The sequence below is a fragment of the Oryctolagus cuniculus genome, chromosome 2, assembly GCF_051225735.1.
Source record: "Oryctolagus cuniculus isolate XC-2025 breed Fujian yellow rabbit chromosome 2, ASM5122573v1, whole genome shotgun sequence".
NCBI lineage: Eukaryota > Metazoa > Chordata > Mammalia > Lagomorpha > Leporidae > Oryctolagus > Oryctolagus cuniculus.
Window position 1 is genome coordinate 45,837,845 of NC_142868.1, and position 23,880 is coordinate 45,861,724.

General features: G+C 43.2%; 1 protein-coding gene and 1 non-coding gene across 3 annotated transcripts in view; one reads left to right on the forward strand and one right to left on the reverse strand.

The window, feature by feature from the left end:
- Positions 1–23,880, forward strand: part of FBXO16 (F-box protein 16) — a 65,060-nt gene that overhangs the window by 6,633 nt on the left and 34,547 nt on the right. For both annotated transcript variants that reach the window (XM_089325452.1, XM_089325453.1), the window contains 2 exons: positions 595–730; positions 12,830–12,865. In XM_089325452.1, the coding sequence (XP_089181578.1) occupies positions 632–730; positions 12,830–12,865 (135 nt within the window). In that variant the 5' untranslated portion in view covers positions 595–631. The remainder of the gene's footprint in view (positions 1–594; positions 731–12,829; positions 12,866–23,880) is intronic.
- LOC127490442 (small nucleolar RNA SNORA70) lies at positions 6,758–6,893 on the reverse strand. Its single transcript, XR_007918392.1, has one exon. It is a non-coding gene; the product is annotated as a small nucleolar RNA SNORA70 (small nucleolar RNA).

The following is a 23,880-nucleotide window of genomic DNA, read 5'->3' on the forward strand; positions in this document are numbered from 1 at the left end:
AACAGGAGGACTGCATACTAGACAACTAAAAACAGCAAATTTCCCTCAACAAATTCAAATTTTCCATCTAAAGCCTTAAATTTGTTCATCACATCATTCTACTTCCTAAGTATGGTATGGGGCTGGAATTCTTTATTTACATGTTGGAAGGTTACGAAGGGAGGGGCCATATTATTAATATCACAAGGTATAAGAACAAAGAATCATATTGTACAGTGATTTTAAAATCTAAACTATTTCTCTTTCTGGTCAATATGGTACATTTAGCTGGGCTTATTCTAGACTTCCCCCCATGCTCCAGTGAAAGTGGAGTTAAACTGACATGGGCTGATTCCCAGTTCTGACACTTGCTCTCTCTATATCCCTGGGCAGAGGGTGTAACAGCAGTCAACTCCATTTTCTCCATCCATAAAATGAGCTAAAACCACCACCTCTCCAGTTCACTGAGACTTTTTATTGAGCATGTATGTAAGTTATTGACACAAAGGTACCTGCAATAAATGTTCTTCCCCTCATTCCTTCTCACAAAATGCTAAAAATATGTATTAGTATTTTTAATATTCTAAAAATTATATCATTCATTTCTTCTGATAGGTACAGTCTTTCTTATGAAAGAATACCTGGTTATTTCATGATGGCATTAGCACCTCTAAAAAGCATAGAGGGCTCCAAAATGCAAACAAAGATGAGTACTTGGACACCCCTGAACCATCAGCTTTTGAATGACCAGGTAAGTTTTATCAGTTGGATCCATGCCTTAAAGAAAAGAATGTTAAAATTTTGTTTATCAAAATGTGAACAGAAATTGTTTGAGATTGTGTAATGGATGAAAACAGACAAAATGAAAGATTTATTTGAAATCTTTTAGTGAGCCCTTGCTGTGGGGGCAAGGCTGGCGACCCTGCCTAATAAGAAAATATCTCAGATTTGTTCATTTCTCCACTCTCACCAACCCTCTTTATCACCCCTGTTGCTTTTTTCTTTCCATCGCTGGTTCTCTGGAACCACCAGGACTGAGAGAGGAGGAAGGTGGTCTGCAAGGATTTCTCAGAAAGCAGGTTTTTCTCGCTGGAGTTAAGGTCACTGGGCAATGCTGCACATTTAATCAAATACATAACATGAATAAATCTCAGCTAATTACCCACAGTATTCAGGTTCTACTGAGCAGTTTATTTCCACCGGCATTCTGGGAGGCACTAGCAGAACACACCAAAGGATTGCAGTGGGTTGCTGGGGTGTGGGATTGACGCTGCAGGTTTTTATTAAGCAGGAAAAGTGAAGGGCAGGATTTAGACTTGCAACAGGTCTGCAGGCTCTTACTCTGAATCCTTGTGTGCTAGTTGGCAGTAAAATCTAATCAGTATGTGTAAAGATGACCTACACACCAGTTCTTTCCTCGCTCGCCTACACCAGTTCCTCCCCTTGGTGAAAGGCACCACCTTACACTAAGTCAAAAATCTTCATTCTCCCTATCTGGTCTGGGATTTGATTTCCTCCTGTTTATAAGCTGATAGGTTAACCTATTACTTGAAGAGAAGACAATACTGTTTCGCAGTAAAAGACACAAGATTCTCGGTCCAAAGACAAAGAACTCACAGCACTACAAGAAGCATGAGCATTGCTCACATAGGTTTTCCTTGCCCACCTTGACCCATAAGAGACCCAGATAACTTCTATGAAAGACTTATTTTTTTTTGAAAGGTCAAGTGACAGAAGGAGAGACAGAGAGAGAGAGATCTCCTATACAAGTGCTCACCCCCCACCTCCCCGACCCCCAATGCCTGCAATAGCCAGGGCTGGACCAGACCAAAGCCAGGAGCCAGGAATTCCATCTGGATCTCCCACATTGGTGGCAGCAACCCTAGTACTTGAGCCATCATTTGCTGCCTCCCAGGCTCGTTGACAAGAGTAGATCAGAAAGCATACATGGGACTCAATCCCAGGCACTCTGATATGGGATGCTGGCATCCCAATAGCGGCTTAGCCCACTGTACCACCATACCCAATGCTCCACTGCTTTTGTAGTAAGCAGTAAGCAAGCCTGCTGTTGGCTGCAGCGGAGACATTATCTCATTCATCAAAGTTGCTCTCCTCAAATGCAACCTGGAGGAATGACCCAAGTAGACAGTGTCCAGGGCCTTGCATTCTTGACATGCCAACATATCCAGGAGCAAGAGGATGTCCACCAACATTCCCACACTTCTGCATCCAATTCGTTGTCAAGTTCTGTAAGTCTTCCTCCCAGACTGTCATTCAGGCCCCTTTTCTCGCTCTACTTATATGCTCCCAATTCTACATTCTCTGATCACATCCTCATCACCCTGTGCCTAGCAGTAACCACTAACTGGCTTCATGACCTCTATCCCTACCATGTGTAGTCCATTCTGGTCTCAGAATGATCTTTCTAGAATACCACTCTTATGGGAAACTGATAACGAGCCATACTCCAAGGGTAAATTCCATCCTACCATGCATAGAGTTGAGGACCCTTAACAATTTTTTTTAAAGATTTATTTATTTGAAAGACTTTTAGAAAGGCAGCGAGAGAGAGAGAGAGAGAGAGAGAGAGAAGTCTTCCATCCACTGGTTCACTTCCCAGTTGGCCATAGTGACTGGAAGCTTGGCCAATCTGAAGCCAGCAGCCAAGAGCTTCCAGGTTTCCCACATGGGTGCAGGGGCCCAAGCACTTGGGCCATCTTCCACTGCTTTCCCAGGCCATAGCATAGGATCAGGAGTGGAGCACCTGGGACTCAAACCGGTGCTCCCATATGGGATACCAGCACTGCAGGTGGCTGCTTTACCTGCTGTGCCACAGGGCTGGCCCCCCTTCATAATTTGACTTCCACCAATCTCCTGCTTCCCACCGTGGCACTGCCCCCCACCCCCAGCTGATACCTAGTAAACCTTGTTCTGCCACAGCTCCATACCTGCTGGCAGAGTCGGTTCAACTGTTCCTTCCTCTGTATCATGTCCCCTTGTTTCCTGCCTCCTTTTCTTTGCTGTCATGCTGTTTACTGACTTCCCACAGCCAACTCTCATGCATGCTTCACAAGCCAAGATTCTCTCCTCACGGTCTCTCCAGTGCCTGATATAGTTCCCAATGCACCTCTTCCAACCTCTGTCATCTTCTTGTGCCTCTGTCTCCTTCCTTAGCCCGGATTTGTCCTTTTGTCTCTCTGAATCTTACAAATATATTAATCTCTCTTGCCAAGCCAGATCAGCAAACCTGACCCCTCTCCTCTGAGCTTTCTGTTTTTTAAAAAATTTATTTTATTTGAAATGTTACAGAGAGAAGTAGACACACACACACACACACACACACACACACACACACAGGTCTTCATCCATTGGTTCACTCCCCAGATGGCCACAACAGCCAGAGCTGATCTGATCTGAAGCCAGGAGTCAGGAGTTTCTTCTGGGTCTCCCATGCGGGTGCAGGGGCCCAAGGACTTGGGTCATCCTCTACTGCTTTCCCAGGAACATTGGCAGGGAGCTAGATTGGAAGTGGAGCAGCTGAGACTTGAACCGGCGCCCATATGGGATGCCGGCACTGCAGGCTGGGGCTTTAACCCCCTGCACCACAGCATCAACCCCTGAACTTTCTATTTCTATTCCTCTGGTGTGAAACAAGAAATTTGAGAGAGGGGGGGGGGGGAGAGAGAGAGAGAGAGAGAGAGAGAGAAGAGCTGGGGTAGGGATTGGAATAGTGAGGTAATAGTAAAATGAACCCTAAAAAGGGAAAAGATAAAAGAATGAGGAAAAAGAAATAATAAATGGGGGGAGGGAAAGAAGGGACCAGAAAATATGAAAGATACAGAATGAGAGTGAGAAATTTAGCCCTCATTTAGCTGTGACACCAAATGAGTCTATTGAAATCTCTTTTATTCATCTCACCAATTATTTATTGAGCACCTGCTTGCGATGCTCTCAGCTCTCCAACAGTTTATATAACAGCCTATCTGCCTTTCTCAAAAAAAAAAAAAAAAAAAAAAAGGAAGTGTTTGGTTTTGAAATCTGTTTTTCCATAGAATTGTGAAGGCTTTACACACAAGTGAAAAAGTGACTTGAATTGAAATATATATCTGTTGGATGCCTTTATTTTCAGAAATTTTCTTAGAGAAATTAGGGGTCTTGATCAAAGTAGCAGTTGTGGAGGAAAAAAAAACCTGTCTTAATCAAAAATTGCCTGTGCCTGTTGCAGGTTGGATTACTAGATAAAGGGTGGGGAAAAAAGGGAAAGGGAGGGGACATCAGAGCAATTATAATATTGCTTTTGCTTGTTTTTAATAGATTTTTGTCACATTTAATAACTTCTATATAATATACTCATTTTATTTTCAAGAACTATTTTATTTCAAAAAATCATTTTTGGCTTAATTATACTCTAATTTGGAATAAAATTCCTTTTAAAAATGTTTGTGTGGAGGGATGGGCATTTGGAGTGGTAGTTAAAACATTGCTTGGGACACCCGCATACCTTATCAGAGTTCAAGTCCCATATCCACTCCCAATTCCAGCTTCCTGCTAATGCATACCATGGAAGACAGCAGATGATGACCTAAGTACCTTAGTTCCTGCCACCCATATAGGAGACCCAGATTAAGTTCCAGGCTCCTGGCTTTGGTCTGGCTCAGCCCTGAAGGTTGAGGGCATTTAAAGGCTCAAACCAGCAGGTGGGAGATTTCTCTCTTTCATCTGCCTTTCAAATAAAAAAAATGTTAAAAAATGTGTGTATGTATATGTATACATTGTTTATGATTATTGCAAACTATTAATACTCGTTTCCTCCCCAAAATGTTAGATGGGCTTTGGTTGCTAGAAGGGGATCTATTAGAAGAGAGAACTTTCATTTTTGTATTTTATAGTGTGGTAACATTGCACATTTTAAAACATACTTTAGGGCCGGCGCCGCGGCTCACTAGGCTAATCCTCCACCTTGCAGCGCCGGCACACCGGGTTCTAGTCCCGGTCGGGGCACCGGATTCTGTCCCGGTTGCCTCTCTTCCAGGCCAGCTCTCTGCTGTGGCCAGGGAGTGCAGTGGAGGATGGCCCAAGTACTTGGGCCCTGCACCCCATGGGAGACCAGGATAAGTACCTGGCTCCTGCCATCGGATCAGTGCGGTGCGCCGGCTGCAGCGCGCCGGCCGTGGCGGCCATTGGAGGGTGAACCAACGGCAAAGGAAGACCTTTCTCTCTGTCTCTCTCTCTCACTGTCCACTCTGCCTGTAAAAAAAAAAAAAAAAAAAAAAAAAAAAAAAAAAAAAAAAAAAAAAACAAACATACTTTAGGGCCAGTGCTGTGGTGTAGTGGGTAAAGCCACTGCCTGCAGTGCCAGCATCCCATATGGGCATTCAAGACCCGGCTGCTCTACTTCCAAACCAGCTCTCTGCTATGGCCTGGGAAAGCAGTACAAAATGGTCCAAGTGCCCCGTATGGGAGACCTGGAGGAAGCTCCTGGCTCCTGGCTTCGGATCAGCTGACCTCTGGCTGTTGTGGCCATTTGGGGATTGAGCCAGCAGATGGAAGACTTCTCTCTCTCTGCCTTTGCCTCTGCCTTTCAAATAAATAAATAAATTTTAAAAAAAAAAACCCATACTTTAAATAAATATAAATAAAAACAAACAGGGGTGGTGCTGTGGCATAGTAGGTTAAACCTCCACCTGCAGTGCCAGCTTCCCATATTGGCGCTGGTTCGTGTCCTGGCAGCTCCTCTTCCAATTCAGCTCTCTGCTCATGGCCTGGGAAAGCAGTAGAACATGGCTTAAGTGCTTGGGTCCCTGCATCCATGTTGGAGACCTGATAAAGCTCCTGGCTCCTGGCTTCAGGTCAGCCCAACTCCGGCTGTTGCAGCTATTTGGGGAGTGAATCAGCAGAAGGAAAACTCTTTTTCTGTCTCTCCTTCTGTCTGTAACTGCCTCTCAAATAAATAAATAAACGTTAAAAAATAATAAAAGAAAAGAAAACAAAGAAGGATGTCTCTGGGAGTTGAAAACTGGCTGCAGGTCAGCTGCCCCAACAATCTCCCACAGGACTTGCCTTCTCTGGGCTTTGTCCTCCTTTGAAAAATGAGTGCATTGGATCAGATGACCTCAAAGGTCCCTTCCAGATCTAACAGTCTGGCTATATGAAAGGGATTAAAAATAGATGGCCAAGGATACAGCTGATCAGGGGAGCCCATACAGTAATTTCAAGGATTTTCCATCCTTCTAAATCAGGACCTTTGTCACCAAAGATAGGTGCAATTGTAAGGTCTCGATTTTTGTTTTCATTTTAACCTTGTCTTTCTTATATGGTGTAATAGAATGTGAAAAATACAGCTATTTCATGCAAAATAAATCACAAGATTTTAACTTCATATCAGGCTTTAAGCAGAGATTAAATTCAGTTTTTTTGTGTGTGATTTTTTTTTTTAATGGAGAGTTATTGACTTGATTAAGGAGGAGGGGGCAGTATGGCAGAAGCCCAGGTTGAGTACAGGTTCTGCTGTTTGTCCGTGGCAGCACAATTGGGAATATATTTGACCCCATACAGTCATTCTGTGATGAGCTGTTTCTCAGAACTATGTCTTCGAATTCATCCCCTTTAAACGTGAACTTGAACTTGGTCCTGCATAGGGCCTCAATTACATGTTCATCATTCTGCCAATGTGAACCCTGGCCACTGTGCCTTGGGGCTTTCAAAAGCCACCCCACATAGCTGTCTGGGGCCTAGACTGGAAGCAGTACTAGATCAGACATGAAGATCCACTGGGAGGGGCTGTCTCCAAGGTCCCTTAGGGCAACCTGTACAAGTAACAGACTGTACGCACCAGCAAGGAGGCTGCTGTTTGCTGCCAACTGCACACTGAGTCCCTGTGAAAACAGGAGCCTTGTCAGCTTACTTGGCTGTGAATGAGTTCAAATTTATATTCCTTAAAAAAATAGTACATCAGGATAGGCATATGTAGCAAATCATAAAATAATTCAGGCATTGTGAGTTTTGAATGGAAAAATGTTTTACAAATGTATACTTCTTTGCCATCTAATGTTTAGTTGAAAGTGATCCTGGCCGGTGCCGCAGCTCAATAGGCTAATCCTCCACCTAGTGGCGCCGGCACACCGGATTCTGTCCCGGTTGCCCCTCTTCCAGGCCAGCTCTCTGCTGTGGCAGGGAGTGCAGTGGAGGATGGCCCAAGTGCTTGGGCCCTGCATCCCATGGGAGACCAGGAGAAGCACCTGGCTCCTGCCTTCGGATCAGTGCAGTGCGCCAGCTGCAGCGTGCCAGCCGTGGCGGCCATTGGAGGGTGAACCAATGGCAAAAGGAAGACCTTTCTCTCTGTCTCTCTCTCTCACTATCCACTCTGTCTGTCAAAAAAAAAAAAAAAGAAAAAAGAAAAGAAAGTGATCCTTACTATCTCCTCCCTCTGCCCCCACCACACACAAAGGTAACTATGGCAAATGAGAAATAATATAATTGACTTCAGCAGTTATTTCTCTTTGTATGTGCATATTAAAATATCATGTTGTGTACCTTAAATATATGTAATTTTTTAAAGAGAAAAAAGTGGGGAGTGGGTTGGGGGTGGGGTGGGATGTTTGGCCTAGTGAGTAAGATGCTGCTTGGGATGCCTGCATCTCATAATCAGAGTCTCTAGGTTCAAGTCCCAGCTCAGCTCTCGATGTCAGTTTCCTGCTAATGCATATACCAGGAGGCAGCAGGTGATTGCTCAAGTACTTGAATCCCTGTTACCCATGTAGGACACCCAGTTCAAGCTTCTGGCTCCTGGTTTCAGACCGGCCCACGCCTGCTTGTTACAGGCATTTGGGAGAGAGGGAGATTCTTCCTCTCACATAATAAATAAATAAATTTATTCTTAAAGACAGTGAGGCACATTTCTTTTAGAGTAGAGTTCACACATGTGGAGTAATACAGGATAAAATGGTATTTTGGGGCCTATGTTGTGGCATAGCAGTTTAAGCTGCTGCTTGCAATGTTGGCATTCTGTATTGGAATGCCAGTTCGAGTCTTGGATATTCCACTTCTGATCCAGCTCCCTGCTAGATGCATTCCCTGGGAAGGTAACAGCAGATGACCTAAGTGCTTGGGTCCCTGTCACGCATGTGGGAGACCCAGATGGAGTTCCGGGCTCCTGGCTTTACCTTGGCCCAGCCCCAGCCATTGTGGCTATCTGAGGAGTGAACCAATGGATGAAAGATCTCTTTCTCTCCCTCGGCCTTTCAAATAAGTAAATCTTTTTTTTAAAAAAAGATATTCTGAGAAAAATCACCTGGTTACTATCAATCAACCCTAATTTAGGAACTCCTAAATATCTCACTCCTACACTGTAATGATGTCACATGGTGAATATGCAACTGCAGTGTCAACAGACTAAAATAACAACCGTGGGATTTTTACTTAACAGCAGGCTCTGAGTAAACTGTGATATAAACAGACTGTGGCATTCTGCAAGAAAAGAAGATTCCCTTTAATATTTCCAGTTTGAGTGGGTACTTTGTCTTCCAGCTCTTGGAAATGAAGAAACTGATGACAAATCTTTGGAATGAAGACTTGCCCCAAACCAGGGAATGTAAGATAATATGTCTGTCTGAGGACCTGACAATGAAATTATTTACCCCAAATTGTGTAGGGTAGGGTCTAAACCAGATCTGAGGTTTTCTGGCTTCCAATTTAGTGTTTTGCATCTACTCCCATGAGTTTCTTCTTGGGTCTAGTCACCTTCTGGTAAAGAGTTGGATTTGCTTAGATTCTACTTTTAGACTTTGTCTTAGCTTTAGCCTGCTAACACTCCCCACCTCCCACCCCATGCCTTTCCTGCTGTGTTCTTGTTAACTGCCCTCTCCTTTCAAGTCAGTGTCCCTCTGTTTTCTGTGAGCTACACCGTCACTGGGCACTGTGGTGGTGCATCCCATTTATATCCTTTTGGAAGTTTGGTTGTGGTCTCAGGTCCTATCCTTTTCTCCTTCCAACTAACAGACCAAGGGAAGGGCAGCAAGCAATCCATCAAGAATATAGAACAGGGGGCTGGCACTGTGGCATAGCGGGTAAAGCTGTTCTTCTGATCCAACTCCCTGCTAATGCGCCTGGGAAAGCAGTGGAAGATGGTCCAAGACCCTCTGCACCCACATGGGAGACCAGGAAGAAGCTCCTGGCTCCTGGCTTTGGATTGGCCCAGCTCCAGCCATTGCAGCCATTTGGGGAGTGAGCCTGCTGATGGAAGATCACCTCCCCCAATCCCCCACGCTCTCTCTCCCTCTCTGTAACTCTGTCTTTCAAATAAAAAAATAAATCTTGATATGAAAAAAAAAATAATGTAGGGCAGGAAGTCAGCATGGAGGAGACCAAAGTTCTAGTGAGGAATTGAGTGCAGAGTTGAGATGAACAGATATCTAGAACCAGTGATTTCAAATAAAAAAAAAATGTCTATAGGAATGGTCATTATGACACATCGGGTTAAGAGAATGCTTCAAGTAGTTGTATCTGACATTGGAGTACCTAGTTCAAGTCCCCACTACTCTGCTTCCAATCTATCTTCCTGCTAATGCACCTGGTAGGCAGCATATAATGGCTCAAGTGCTTGAGTGCTGTCACTCATGTAGAAGATCCAGATGAAATTCCTGGCTCCTAGCTTCAGCCTGGCCCATCCTTTACTGTTGAAGGTAGTGAACCAATGCATGCAATGCATGGAAGATTTCTCTCTCCACTCCCGCCCCCAACACACACACCCTGTCTGTCAAGTAAATAATACATCTTTTTTAAAAAATCTATAAATGAAACTAACCTCTTTGGGGAATCTAGTTGTCTTCTCTAAGGGAACTGAACAAAAAAGATCTTTAGATTTTCTTATAGCTCTGAAGTTTCAGGACTTTGAAGTTTTCTGTTGTTATTATTCAATCCCCAGATGTTTCTTGAGGGCCTTCCTTGGAATCTGTACTTGCTGGTTCTATAGAGCATGCAAAAGGAAGTGCTTGTCATCCACTTGGGAAGATAAAATTAATAAAAACCAACAGAGAGCAAAAACAAAACTGTAAAGTCTAAGTGGAACATGAGCTGTAAATGGAGAGGGAGTTGAAATGGAACAGATGAGAAAGATGACAACACTGGTAATGCGAGTTGGGCGATAGGTGATTGAAAGAGTCCAGGAAATTTTTGAATCGATATTTTTGAATCTTCTGTGTTGTATAGGTTCTCTTCTGTTTACAAACGCAAACTCTGATTTTACCCGTGGCCTTTACTTGAGGGTCCTAGTAGCAGGTGGCAGTTAACTGGGGGGAAGGGTCTTCATTTTCTTCTTCTCTAATGTGCAAAAAGTATTTCCCTATAAAGCAGGAGTCCCTGGCCAGGGACACAAATTCATATTTCACTGGTCCTGAGGCAGTTGTTGAAGCAATTATTTCAATTCCCATTTTGTAGTCACTTGGCAACTAGAGTTTGAGAGTCTAAAAAGGGAAAGAAAGCATTATCTGTCGGAAGCATAAAAACAGCCTCTGATCCTCCTCCACAAAAAGAGAAGAAATAGGCCTGCACCACCTCTCTGAGGAGGAACATTCTCACAGTGCTAGAGAATTTAGGCAGTGCCAACAGGAAGGGAAAACATCGATCCCAATTTTGAAAGCTGACAGAGGGTATGTGCATTGGCGTGAGAAAGACGTTCACATATGTTCATTACTCTCTCTTCCCCTTCTTCTCCTCATAACCCTTCCTCTGCCAAGCATACCCACGTTAGGCTTCCCTTCCTCACTTGCTGTAATGCTCATGTGCACAGATGCTCAGAAAAACACCTAGACGCCAATAGTATGAATACATGGGCACTGCAGTACCAGGAGGATACTCAGTCTCCTCAACCACAGCCACTCGATTCAACAGACCTGTACTGAGCTATCCACAGCACTCTACGCTAGAGATATCAAGATGAATGAGAGTGATTTCTGTCCTAGAATGTATATAGTGGGGCTGGAGCCATGGTGCACTAGGTTAATCCTCTGCCTGTGGCACCAGCATTCCATATGGACACCGGTTCTAGTCCCCGTTGCTTCCTCTTCCTTGCTATGGCCTGGGAAAGCTGTAGAAGATGGCCCAAGTCCTTGGGCCCCTGCACCCACATGGGAGACCAGGAAGAAGCACCTGGCTCCTGGCTTCGGATCGGCGCAGCTCTGGCCAATGCAGTTATTTGGGGAGTGAACCAACAGAAGGAAGACCTTTCTCTCTGTCTCTCTCTCTCTCATTGTCTGTAACTCTACCTGTAAAATAAATAAATAAAATATTTTTTTTAAAAAAGAAAGTATATAGTAATAATAAATCTTTACAGATACTCAGTGGCAAGCCCAGATGTATACATGCAAATTTCTAATTCCTACAAATCACATGTATAATGGACACCACTGATATGAGTATACACTGAGATATGGATGGAGCTGCTCATCTGTACATTTTGTAAATCCTTATGACAGTAATATTGAGACATTTCAGAAGTGCAATCTTTCTTTTCCTGTTTTTAATCTCCTTTCAAATTCTAAAATTGATTTCTCCTTACAATTGCATTTTTTCTTTTTTTGTAAAATAATATTTGAAAGGCAGAGAGGAGAGAAAGTGAAAGCGAGAGCAAGAGGGAGAGAGACAGACAGATAAAAGATCAGTTTCCCATCCACTGGTTCACTTCCCAAGTGCCTGCAATAGTTGAGACCTGGCCAGGCAAAGCCAGGAGCCCAGAAGTCATTCCTGGTCTTCTATATGGCAAGGATCCAGCTACCTGAGTTATCAAATTCTGCTTCCCAAGGTGCACATTAGCAGGAAACTGGATCAGAAATGGAGCAGGGACTCAAAGTCAGGGACTTCAATAAGGGATGCAGGTATCCCAAGTGGCATTTTTTTAAAGATTTGTTCATCTGTTTGAAAGGTAGAGTCACAGAGAGGCATAAGCAGAGAGGCCTTCCATCCACTGTTCACTACGCAAATGGCTGCAACAGCCAGAGCTGGGCCGATCTGAAGCCAGGAGCCAGGAGCTTCTTCTGAGTCTCCTACACAGGTGCAGGGGCCCAGGGACCTGGGCCATCTTCCACTGCTGTCCCAGGCCATAGCAAGAGCTGGATCGGAAGTGGGGCATCTGGAACTTGAATCAGCTCCCATATGGGTTGCTGGCACTGCATCTTTACCAGCTATGCCACAGTGCCGCCCACCCCCAGGTGGCATCTTAACCATTGTGCCAAATGACTGCCCCATCTTTCTGATTAGTCTTCTTTAAAAGAACTATTCTTTAAAAATATTTATTTATTTTATTTGAAAGGTAGAGTTACAGAGAGGCAGAGGCAGAGAGAGAGAGAGAGAGAGAGAGAAAGTCTTCCATCTGCTGGTTCACTCCCCAATTGGTGACAACAGCCAGAGCTGAGAGGATCTGAAGCCAGGAGCCAGGAGCTTCTTTTGGGTCTCCCATGTGGGTGCAGGGGCCCAAGCACTTGGGTCATCTTCTACCACTTTCCCAGACCATAGAGAGTTGGATGGGAAGTGGAGCAGCTGGGATTCAAACCGGCACCCATATGGGATGCTGGATTGGAAATAGAGCGGCCCGGCCCTGAACTGGCGCCCATATGGGATGGTGTACTACAGACATCAGATTTACCTGTAATGTCCCGATGCCAGTCCCAAAATAAATAAATTTAAAAACAATCTTCCCAATTTTAAAATGAATAAGCTATCATCTCAGGAATGGTTTTTTCATATTCAGTTGATAGAATGAGTAGTCGTTCACTAACCCTTTACTGATATCTTTCTTGTAATGGGTATTTAGGACCATGATATATGAAATCACCCTATTCTTTTTTTCTTTCTATAGGTATTTGAAGAAAGAAGAGCTCTGCTTGGAAAATGGGTAAGCATTTAAAATATGCCTATTTCTGAATTATATGTTTTAGTCTGTTCCTGCTGCTATAACAGAAACCATAGACTTAGTGGCTTAGAAACCACAGACTTTTATTTTGCACCATTCTGGCTGCTGGGAAATCCACAATCAAAGTGCCGCAGAGTCAGGGTGTGGCGAGGGCAGTCAGCTTCTTGCTGTGCTGTCACATAGCCAGAGAGGAAAGGGGTCTCTGTAAGCGCACTACTTGCTCCTGACTTGATCACTTCCCACAGGCCTCGCCTCCTGTTGCTCACACCCCAGGTTAGGATTTTGCCACAGTCAAAACAGACACAAGCATTCAGTCTGTAGCACAGTCACAGGGCCTGGGGACTTGCTCATTTCCGGAGAAGCATGACTGGTGCTTTCTGAATGAATCTGTTAAGGTTCAGTCAGGGAAACAGAAGTCATATGTCATTTCAGCAGGTGTAATTTAATGAAAGGGCTTGGTAAAATGAGTAACGGAAAGCAGTAAAGACAATAAGGGCACACTGAGGTTCTGCGGAGATGGAACTGCAGGAAGCAGCTGTCATGAGCTTTCTTGGGACCTCAGGAGCTCAGAGGAGGACCTCCAGCCCCCTGGCAGAGTCAGGCATCTGACGTCACAGCCAGCCAATTCTGGCATAGCTGAGGAAGCATGGTGTATGAGGAAAAGTGGGACTGAGAATTCACTGGTGCCACCTGGGTTTTCTGATCCTGGTGCCGACAGCCAAGTGCATTGCTTCTCCTTTGGTATTCCTCCAGTGCCTCCCTTCACTGGCAGCATCTGACAGGGAGCCAGCTGTAAAGGGAGAAATATGGTTGTACGTGTCTAGAGCCCCAGCCTTCTATACTCACAAAACAGAGTAGAGAAAGCTGGATTTGGATCTTAAAGACAAAAGCTCAGTAAGCAGCACTGTTGATCCATTTTGCTAATAAGCCTCCGTCTACACCCTTGTACACACACTAAAACTTCCATATGAGAACCGTACAACTTAATGCTTTTACCTAACAAGATACAGCTATCCTTTGTCACAAATGAGGACTTTCTAATTTGTTACTCAAATGGGGAGACACAGAGTCCCACTGGTCATTGCCCATCCCTGGGTGACAATCAAAGTTTATCTATAAGTAATATTACTTATCAAATTCCTTTACAGTCCCAACCGTTCAGTATTTTCTACTATCCAAGAAAATTGAAAACATAGTCATAGAAAACTTGCATACAAATGTTCATAGCAGCTTTGTTCATTGTCAAGTGTAAACAATCCCAATGTCCGTCAACTGATGAGTGAATAAACAACGTATGGTCTATCCATATGACAGAATATTATCCATTGAGAAAAAGGAAAGAAATTCTGACATGTACTACAACATGGTTGAACTCCAATGATGTTGTGCTCAGTGAAGTTAGCCAGACACAAAAGGACACTATTGTAAGATTGCACTTATATGCAGTAGGCAGAATAAGCAAATTCATACCCAAAGAGAAACAGGTCACCAGGGGACGGATAGGGACTTATTATTTAATGTATCATAATTTCAGCAGTTTGAATGCACTTAATGTCAAAGATGAGTGCACTGACAATAGTTAAAATTGTAAATTTTATGTTTGTTTTACCACAATTTTTAAAAGTAAGGGTTAAAAAAAGGAATGGAGTGATATGTACATGCTAAAACATGGATGAAGCTTGAAAATATTGCACAAAGTGAAAGAAGCCAGACACAGAAGCTACATACTATATGATTCCATTTATATGAAATGTCTAGGATAATCAAATCTACAGAGATAGAAAAATATATTAGTGGAATCCAGGGAATGAGGAAGAGAAGAATAGAGAATGACTGTAGTGGATAAAGGGTTCTTTTGTGGGTAATAAAAATGTCCAGGGATTGGATAGTTGTGACGATTGCATGATCTTATGAATATGCTAAAATCAACCAATTATATATTTTAAAATGATGAATTTTATGGTGTATGATTTATCAACTTTTAAAATAGATCCCCAAAACCCTATAATTGGGTTTCTCTAACATGATTATGTGTTATCTCAAGTATCTTTTCTTTAAAGTGTCAGGTCAAAGCCAGCTTCCTTGAGAGAGCATCTTTGCCTGGAATATGACCGGAGACGGATGCCTTCTTTTTTTACCTGTTATTGAAACTCATCTTGCTAAAGACTAACACAAAAATAACAGGTCTAGTTATTTTTATTTATGTTAGTTTTTCACCAGAACTCTTCTCTGTTGTTCTTTAAGCCCCAGGCTAAGGATATTTACTAACCCAAGTTTATATATATATATATATATATATATATATATATATATATATATCTGGAAGGATGCACAAGAAAAGGGGTAATCATTGGTTTCCTTCAGGGAAGAAAATTCTGAGCCTGGGACATGATGGAAATAACTCTTTTCACTGAATAGTCCTTTAAACCTTTTGATCTTTTTAATCATGTCAATGCCTTATTTGTCAGAACAGTATTTTTCAACCCTGAAATTTAATGAAAAAAATACCAAAATCTAAAAATATAGTTGTTTTTCCCATTCTGTTTATATTTTTAAACTGACTTTGCATCTGTTCCTAACAACTTTTAAAGAGCTTCATTTAGAATAATCTATTTTTGCACTATCATTCTACTTAATATTGTGGAAATTCCTACATTAATACAAATGTCCCCAACTTACGATGATTTGACTTACAGTTTTCTGATGTTGTGATGGTGTGAAAGTGATATGCATTCAGAAGAAATCATACTTTTTTAATTGTGAGTTGGGGTCCTTTTCCAGGCTAGCCATGTGTGGTACCATACTGTCCTGCAATACTGGACAGCAGTAGCAGCCCTAGCTCCCAATCAGCACTTTTGATCAAGACGGGAAACAACCCATGCTCTTCCACGTGCTCTTGCTAAGCTAGCATGTTCCCTAGGTTAGGTGTGCTGTGTGCATCTTCACCTTACAGTGTTTTTGATTTACAATGGATTTATCAGAGTATAACCCCATTGTCAGTTGAGAAACAACTATAATCAGGGTTGCTGTTTAGCCAGTACTGGTTAACATGGCTTAGCAGCTTCTGCCTGTTTTGATTAGTTGGTTGCTTTGTTGGTTGTTAAATATTTTTTAGTATTATTCTAAATAAAATGCAGGATATTAAAACTTTTAAAAAGATCTTGTTTAGCCTCTTGACCATTAGCTATAGAAACATATTTGGAAAGGTCACTATTATCTGTCTTCTTCAAGAGAATAACCCACAGAGGAAAGAGATGGTTTTTACCTATTTCTTTTTTTTAAGATTTATTTACTTATTTGAAAGGCAGAGCTACAGAGAGGCAGAGGCAGAGGCAGAGAGAGAGAGAGAGAGAGAGATCTTCTATCCTCTGGTTCATTCCCAAATGGCTGCAACAGCCAGAGCCGAGCTGATCTGAAGCCAGGAACCAGGAGAGTCTTCCTGGTTTTCTATGTAAGTACAGGGACCCAAGGACTTGGGCCAATTTCCACTGCTTTTCCAGGCCATATCAGAGAGCAGGATTGGAAGTGGAGCAGGCGGGACTCGAACCGGTACCCGTTTGGGATGCCTGCACTGCTGGCACGGCTTTACTCACTACACAACAGCACTGGCCCCTCTACCTATGTCTTATTTTACAATCCTTGATACTTGCCAGACATTTAATAAACATTTTGTAAATGAATAAATGGAAGTGAGCATTTGGCACAGTGGTTAAGACGCCTCTTGGTATACCAGCATCCTGAATCAGAGTGCTTGAAATTGGTTCCAGACTCTGGCTCCTGACTCCAGCTTCCTACTAATGCAAACCCTGGGAGGAAGCTGATGGTTCAAGTAGTTGATTCCTCCCATTCTGCCACTAACAGAGACCTGGATTGAGTTCCTGGCTCCTGGGTGATTAGAGAATAAACCAACAGATGAGAGGTCTTTTTGTCTCATAGATAGATAGATAGATTGATAGATAGACAGAGGTAGATAGATACATAGATATAGATAGGTGAGTACATGATACTCTTTTGTTTTTCTCTTTTGCCCAAAAACAAACTTATTCTTTAAATTCACTAAATCATATGATATCTTGATACTCCCTCAAAAAATGAATGAATTAGGTTTGAGGGGGAGATTTCCAAGTTACCTTTACTTATGTTCCTCACACCATTTTAGCTTTAGATTTTTCTTTTGTTTGTGTACTTCGTGAGTAAGACATTGATAGCATCGGAAATGCATTTCCAAAAAAAGAAATGAGAACTAAGGATTCCCATGTTTTTACTTGGCATTAGTTGGGATTTTCATCATGGGGATCAAGTATTGGTTTTAAAGCTTAATGTAGGACAATAATGCCCCCTTATCCATGGGAAATCTGTTCCAAGATCCCCATGGATGCCTGAAGCCATGGGTAGTTCTGAACCCTATGTATGATGTTTCCTTCTATACAGAACTATCTGTGATAAAGTTTAATTTGCAACAAAAAATAGAATAATTATAACAATATTTTGTACAATGTATGTGCATGTGATCACTTTCTCAAAATATGTTGTTGTACTATACTCATCTTCTTTCTGTGAGTAAGTAAAACTGCAGATAATGGAACTGTATTTAGAAGCAGTCATAAGAAAAGGACTGGAAAGGGAGAGGTGAGACATAATCCATGATATGAATCCTATTCAACAATGGAGAATCCAGAAGCACTTTATATTTGGGCACAGAAAGTAGTTTTTATTCATACAGTTACCCATGATTCTGTCTGATATTCCAGATAGTAACAAACAAACTAATTAAAACAAACTGGAAAACTCTTCTTCTTTACTGTTTCGTGCTTCTACTTAATCCCTTTTCTCTCCAATCTTTTCTGCCTGTTAGTCCCTTCCAAATCAGTAGAAAATATCAGCAGAAGCTTTTTTGTTTAAAGGAAAGCATCTCAGGATGAGCATTTTGGCACAGCAGGTTAAGCTGCCACTGGGATTGTGCCTGGGATTGAGTCTCATCTCTGCTTTTGATCCAACTTCCTGCCAATGTGTCTGGCAGGCAGCGATGATGACCCAAGTACTTGGGTTCCTACCACCCACGTGGGAGACCTAGATGGAGTTCCTGGCTCCTGGCTTCAGCCTGGCTGAGCCCTGGGTTGTGGGCATTTGGGGAGTGAACCAGCAGATATGTGATTGTTCTCTCTCTTTCTCTTTCTCCATCCCCATCTACTATTTCTCTTTCTCCATCCCCACTACCCCATCACTCATTCAAGTAAGTAAATAACTTTAATGACTATAAATAAAAGAAAGCAGCTCAGCCTTTCGTTCAGCTTCTACTGTGTTGTTAATAGAAATAATAGTTCTATTGTAGAATTTTAATAAAGTAGATGGCATCTAAAAAAACCCGAGTCCTTTTTTATTTGAGAGGGAGAAGAGAAAGACTGAAGTCAGGAACCTGGGACTCAGTACAGGTCTCCCTCTTAGGAAGCAGGATCCAACCACATGAACCACCACCTGCTGCCGCCCAGCATCTGCATTCGCAGGAGTTCGAGTGGAAACCAGTAACAGCTGTGTCAAATGCCTGCCCCTTTGAAGAGGAAGTTTGTGTTTGGTTCTGTATGTATCTATCTGAGACTTTCAAAACAAAAACATATTCATATTTCAATTGTGAAATTAAAATTTTTTTTCACAGGCAGAGTGGGCAGTGAGAGAGAGAGAGAGGGAGAAAGGTCTTCCTTTTCCGTTGGTTCACCCCACTGATGGCCGCTGCGGCCGGCGCACCGCGCTGATCCGATGGCAGGAGCCAGGAGCCAGGTGCTTCTCCTGGTCTCCCATGGGGTGCAGGGCCCAAGCACTTGAGCCATCCTCCACTGCACTCCCAGGCCACAGCATAGAGCTGGCCTGGAAGAGGGGCAACTGGGACAGAATCCGGTGCCCCGACCGGGACTAGAACCAGGTGTGCCGGCGCCGCAAGGTGGAGGATAGCCTAGTGAGCCGCGGCGCCGGCCTGAAATTAAATTTTTGATAATAGGATTTGGAAATTCAACCAGAGTAAGATGATACAATCAGTAAGGAAAACAAAAAAGGGAAGTAGCAGTGGTAGCTTTTCTTTTCATCTCTCCCCTTACTAATCCCCCCTGACCATGACCCTTTTCCTGTCATTCAGTGTCGGGTGGGTGGGACCTGGCAACTCCAGCCATCCTCCTCACTTCCTGAAGCCACAGCAAGAATCCTTGTAACAACCACTCTAAAAATAGGACGTTCACAGTTATATTGAGCCAAGCGAGCCCTATAAAATGGTATCCCCCAAGATCAAATCGTGAAGTGAGGTGCTGTATCTGCTACTAGAATTGGAGAATAATGATCCTAAATGGTTCCCCAGTCTCACTTACGGGATCCCTGGCTACTGTGTGATGCGTGTTTTTACTTGAAAGATGGTGCAAGAGGTGTCGGAGATTATCAAATTCCTGCACAGTGAACTCTTCCCTGGTTGTCTTCTCTTTGCATTATTCCCAGCACCTTCTGAATTCCAAAGGGATTCCCCCTGCTGTTAAGCATCCTTCTGAATCATCTACACACCTTGAATTGGTAGGAGTTCAAGGAATGCAAATTCATTTTCCATTAGCTTAAACAAACACAATTAGAAAGGAAAATCCCCCGAGGCAAGGAACACCTATCAAAGCTAAATATAAATTACCTTTGACCATTGCAATCAGAGAAAGAAATGAGAAACCAATGTAATTATCTTTTTAATCTCTAGAGGAAAGTGTTTTAATGTTTTCTTTTATAGACTTCCTCAGTATTTTATAATCCTAATATTCTTTTATATCATTTTAAATCATTCTGTAATCTGAGCCCGTTCTCTTGGGTGTCAAGGAAAGGTGGGTTAACCTCAGTCAGTGTACTTTCCTCCTTCTCAATACGCAAGCATGGCAATCTGGTGCTTTCTATTTTAGTTTTTGCACATATCTTTTTTTAACATTGATTTAACCCACATACATATGATTTTCTTATAATTATATATTTTTTAAGATTTTATTCACTCATTTGAGAGGTAGAGTTACACACAGAGAGAAGGAGTGACAGAGAGAAATATCTTCCATCCACTGGTTCACTCCCCAACGGCTGGAGCTGGGTTGATCCAAAGCCAGGAACCAGGAGATTCTTCCAGGTCTCCCATGTGGGTGCAGGGACCCAACCACTTGGGCCATCTTCCACTGCCTTTCCAGGCCATAACAGAGAGCTGGCTCGGAAGAAGAAAAGCTGGGACTTGAACCAGTGTCCACCTAGGATGCTGGTGCCACTGGTGGAGGCTTAACCCACTATGCCACAGTGCTGGCCCCTACATAGGATTTTTAACATCACCATGGCATTTCATAATAACAGCTGCCATTTCTACAATAAGTCATGCAGTCAATTAAGAATTTATTTGAGTTTTCTTTTGTACTTTATAAAGAGAACAGGTTTATTTTGGCTTACCTTTCTGGAGGTTCACCAAGATGGGACGGTCCTATTGGTGAGACATCTGGTGAGTCCTTAGGTGGCAGTGCATCATGTGACAAGGGGGACTGCATGTGTGTCGATATCAATGTGGTCTCTTAGACATCATGGGGGCTCCATCCTTACAATCCAAGCCAATCAAGTCACTTCCCAAAAGCCCCACCTTCAGACAACCAGGACTAGATTCAATCCCACCCTCTTGGTACCATTAACATAAAACTTTGGGGACCGGCCGGTGCCGTGGCTCACTTGGCTAATCCTCTGCCTGAGGTGCCAGCAACCCAGGTTCTAGTTCCGGTTGGGGCACTGGGTATTAGTCCCAGTTGCTCCTCTTCCAGTCCAGCTCTCTGCTGTGGCCCGAGAGGGCAAAGGAGGATGGCCCAAGTGCTTGGGTCCCTGCACTTGGGCATGGGACCGGGAGGAAGTACCCGGCTCCTGGCTTCAGATTGGCGCAGCGTCAGCCGTAGCAGCCATTAGGGGAGTGAACCAACGGAAGGAAGACCTTTCTCTCTGTCTCTCTCTCACTGTCTATAACTCTCTCTGTCTCTCTCTCTCTCTCACTGTCTAACTCTGCCTGGCAAAAAAAAAAAAAATTCTGGGGACCAGATCTTTAACGCATGGGCCTTTAGTGGACATTCAACATCCAAGCTAATCTCCAATCCATAGTAGTACATCTGCTATGGTATGTGATCCTGACAACCTTACAATGTTTATAGAATTCTTTTTAAGAATTTTTTTATTTATTTGAAAGGGAAAGAGAGAGAGAGAGAGAGAATGTATCTTCCATCTCATGGTTTACTCCCTAAATATCAGCAATGGCTGGAGCTAGTCCAGGATGAAGCCAGGAGCCAGGAACTCCATCCTGGTCTCCCACGTGAGTGGCAGGAGGAGCCTAAGTACTCAGACTATCCTGTTCTGCTTTGTCAGGCATATTAGCAGGGACTTGGGTCCAAAGCAGAGCAGCCAGGATTTCAAGTAGCTATGGCTTTAACCCACTGTGCCCTAACCCTGGCCCACTTAATTATTCTTAATGTATAAATAGAAAATGAGGCTGAGATAGTTCTAATGAGTATTAAAAATAATAGAAAATTGGGAATGAGACACCTAATATTCTTCCAAAGCTTCCGTTACCCACTCCTAAACTCACCATTAGTTTCTTTAGCCGATCTCCTACTGTTAGGTGTTTTGAGTTATCCCTGACTTCTTACAGTGAAAATAATCATTTCATGAAAAAAACTTTTGTAACTGTTATCGTCTTGTGTCCCCTTGTAGTTTAGTCTCTACAGTCACATTGTACTGCCCAAAGTAATTTAAAAAACTAATTCCTATCTTCATTTTGTCTCTTAAAGAAAAATCACAGGAGGCCCAGTTCAAACTCATAACAGTACTCCCCAAATCCCCTTTCATTCCACAGTTCTCTCGCTGTAAGCTGCAATCATAGCAGCTGTGAACCTCATAAGTGCCAGAAGCCAAAACCTCACACCTCCCCCTTAGTTCCCTTATAGATTTGGCTTCCTGGCGTTGATCCTTCCCTTATCCCTAGCCATTCTGATCTGGTTTCTCTCCATTTGTTCTCCTAAGAATCCTTCTCAAAAGAGCTGGGAAAAAAATCTCCTTTTGTGGGAGTTAGAGCTATGGGTTGTGCGAAAACTGACAGAAGAAATCAGAGAGCACTCTTATGTGAATTGATTTTATTCCTTTGGTATTTGTAGTACAAGTGTTAATTCCTTTTTCATTTTAGTGGCTCCCTACCTTTGAATAAAAATCTCCAAGGAGAAGTTTGTGGGTCATTGAGGAGATCTCTAATAGTGGATAGCTTTAATTAAGAACAGAAGGGTGGGCCGGTGCCGTGGCTTACTAGGCTGCACTGGCACTCTGGGTTCTAGTGGGCTCTGGATTCTGTCCCAGTTGCTCCTCTTCCAGTCCAGCTCTCTGCTGTGGCTCAGGAAGGCAGTGGAGGATGGCCCAGGTCCTTGGGCCCTACACCCTCATGGGAGACCAGGAGGAAGCACCTGGTTCCTGGCTTCGAATCGGCGCAGCGCGCCGGCTGTAGCGGCCATCTGGGGGGTGAACCGACAGAAGAAAGACCTTTCTCTGTCTCTCTCTCACTGTCTAACTCTGCCTGTCAAAAAAATAAAAATAAAAAGCATTAAAAAAATTAAGAAGAGAAGGGTGTTTAGCACAGTGTTTAAGATGCTCATGTCCCATATCAGACAGCCTGGATCCAGTCCTGCCTCTCCAGCTTCCTGCTCATGTGCACTCTGTGAGGCAGCAGATGATGGTCCAAGTACTTACATCCCTGTCATATGCATGGGAGACCAGGGTGAAGTTCCTGGCTCCTGGCTTGGCCTAGTCTAGGCATGGCTATCTTGGGCATTGGGGTATGAACCAGCAAGTGGATGATCTCTCCATGTCTGTCTCTCTTTCAAATAAATTTTAAAGAAAAAAAAATTTTTTTGACAGGCAGAGTAGACAGTGAGAGAGAGAGACAGAGAGAAAGGTCTTCCTTTTTCTGTTGGTTCACCCCCCAATGGCTGCTGTGGCCGGCATGCTGTGGCTGGCACACTGCGCTGATCCGAAGCCAGGAGCCAGGTGCTTCCTCCTGGTCTCCCCTGCAGGTGCAGGGCCCAAGCACTTGGGCCATCCTCCACTGCCTTCCTGGGCCACAGCAGAGAGCTGGCCTGGAAGAGGGGCAACTGGGACAGAATCCGGCGCCCCAGCCGTGACTAGAAGCCGGTGTGCCGGCGCTGCAGGCAGAGGATTAGCCTATTGAGCCGCGGCGCCAGCTAAAGAAAAAATTTTAAATGCATTTTGTGACCATAACAAAGTTTATCTGTCATCAGATTTGAAAAGTTTAATTTTTTACTTTATATGCCTTTTCACATAGTGTATTTGATGATTACAACTAGAAGTCATTCTAAAATCCTGATTAATTTATAATAGCTATCCTAAATATCTATATGTGACATGTGATACTCACAAATAAAAATACAACTAGCCTAGATTTTCCTGTTTTCTCTTCCCTAATGGGTTAGGGAAGGAATGAGAGATGCAGATTTCTGGTGAAGTGGCTCACTCAGCTGATGGGAACTGTTTCCTTAAAAGCCTTTCTTTCAATTGGGCTGGTCAGTCATTCCTTGATGTCGAGTAACCTCTGGGGGAAAACTGTGCAGTAGCAAAGCTGTTGTTGGATGTGCCCTGGATTCTTTTGGCATTTACTCCCCCTCTGGCACTCTCTGTTCCAAGCCCTCCTCAATCCACACTTCCTTGCCTGTCATATCAGTCATTACCCATTTCTGCAAATATTTAACCCATTTTCTTTCCCCTTCTTAGGGATAGTTGCACATTGTGCCTTATCTCTAATTATCAATGCAAGAATTCATTTCTAGTGTTGAGTTTTAAGCACTAATGAGCTAATGTAGAAACTATTCTGAGAGGAGCTGCCCAAGTGCCTTCTCTTAAAGCTATTTTACAAGTACATATTTTCTCGGTTTGTGCATATGGCCAGCTCCCAACTTACCAGTCTTATGTAACTG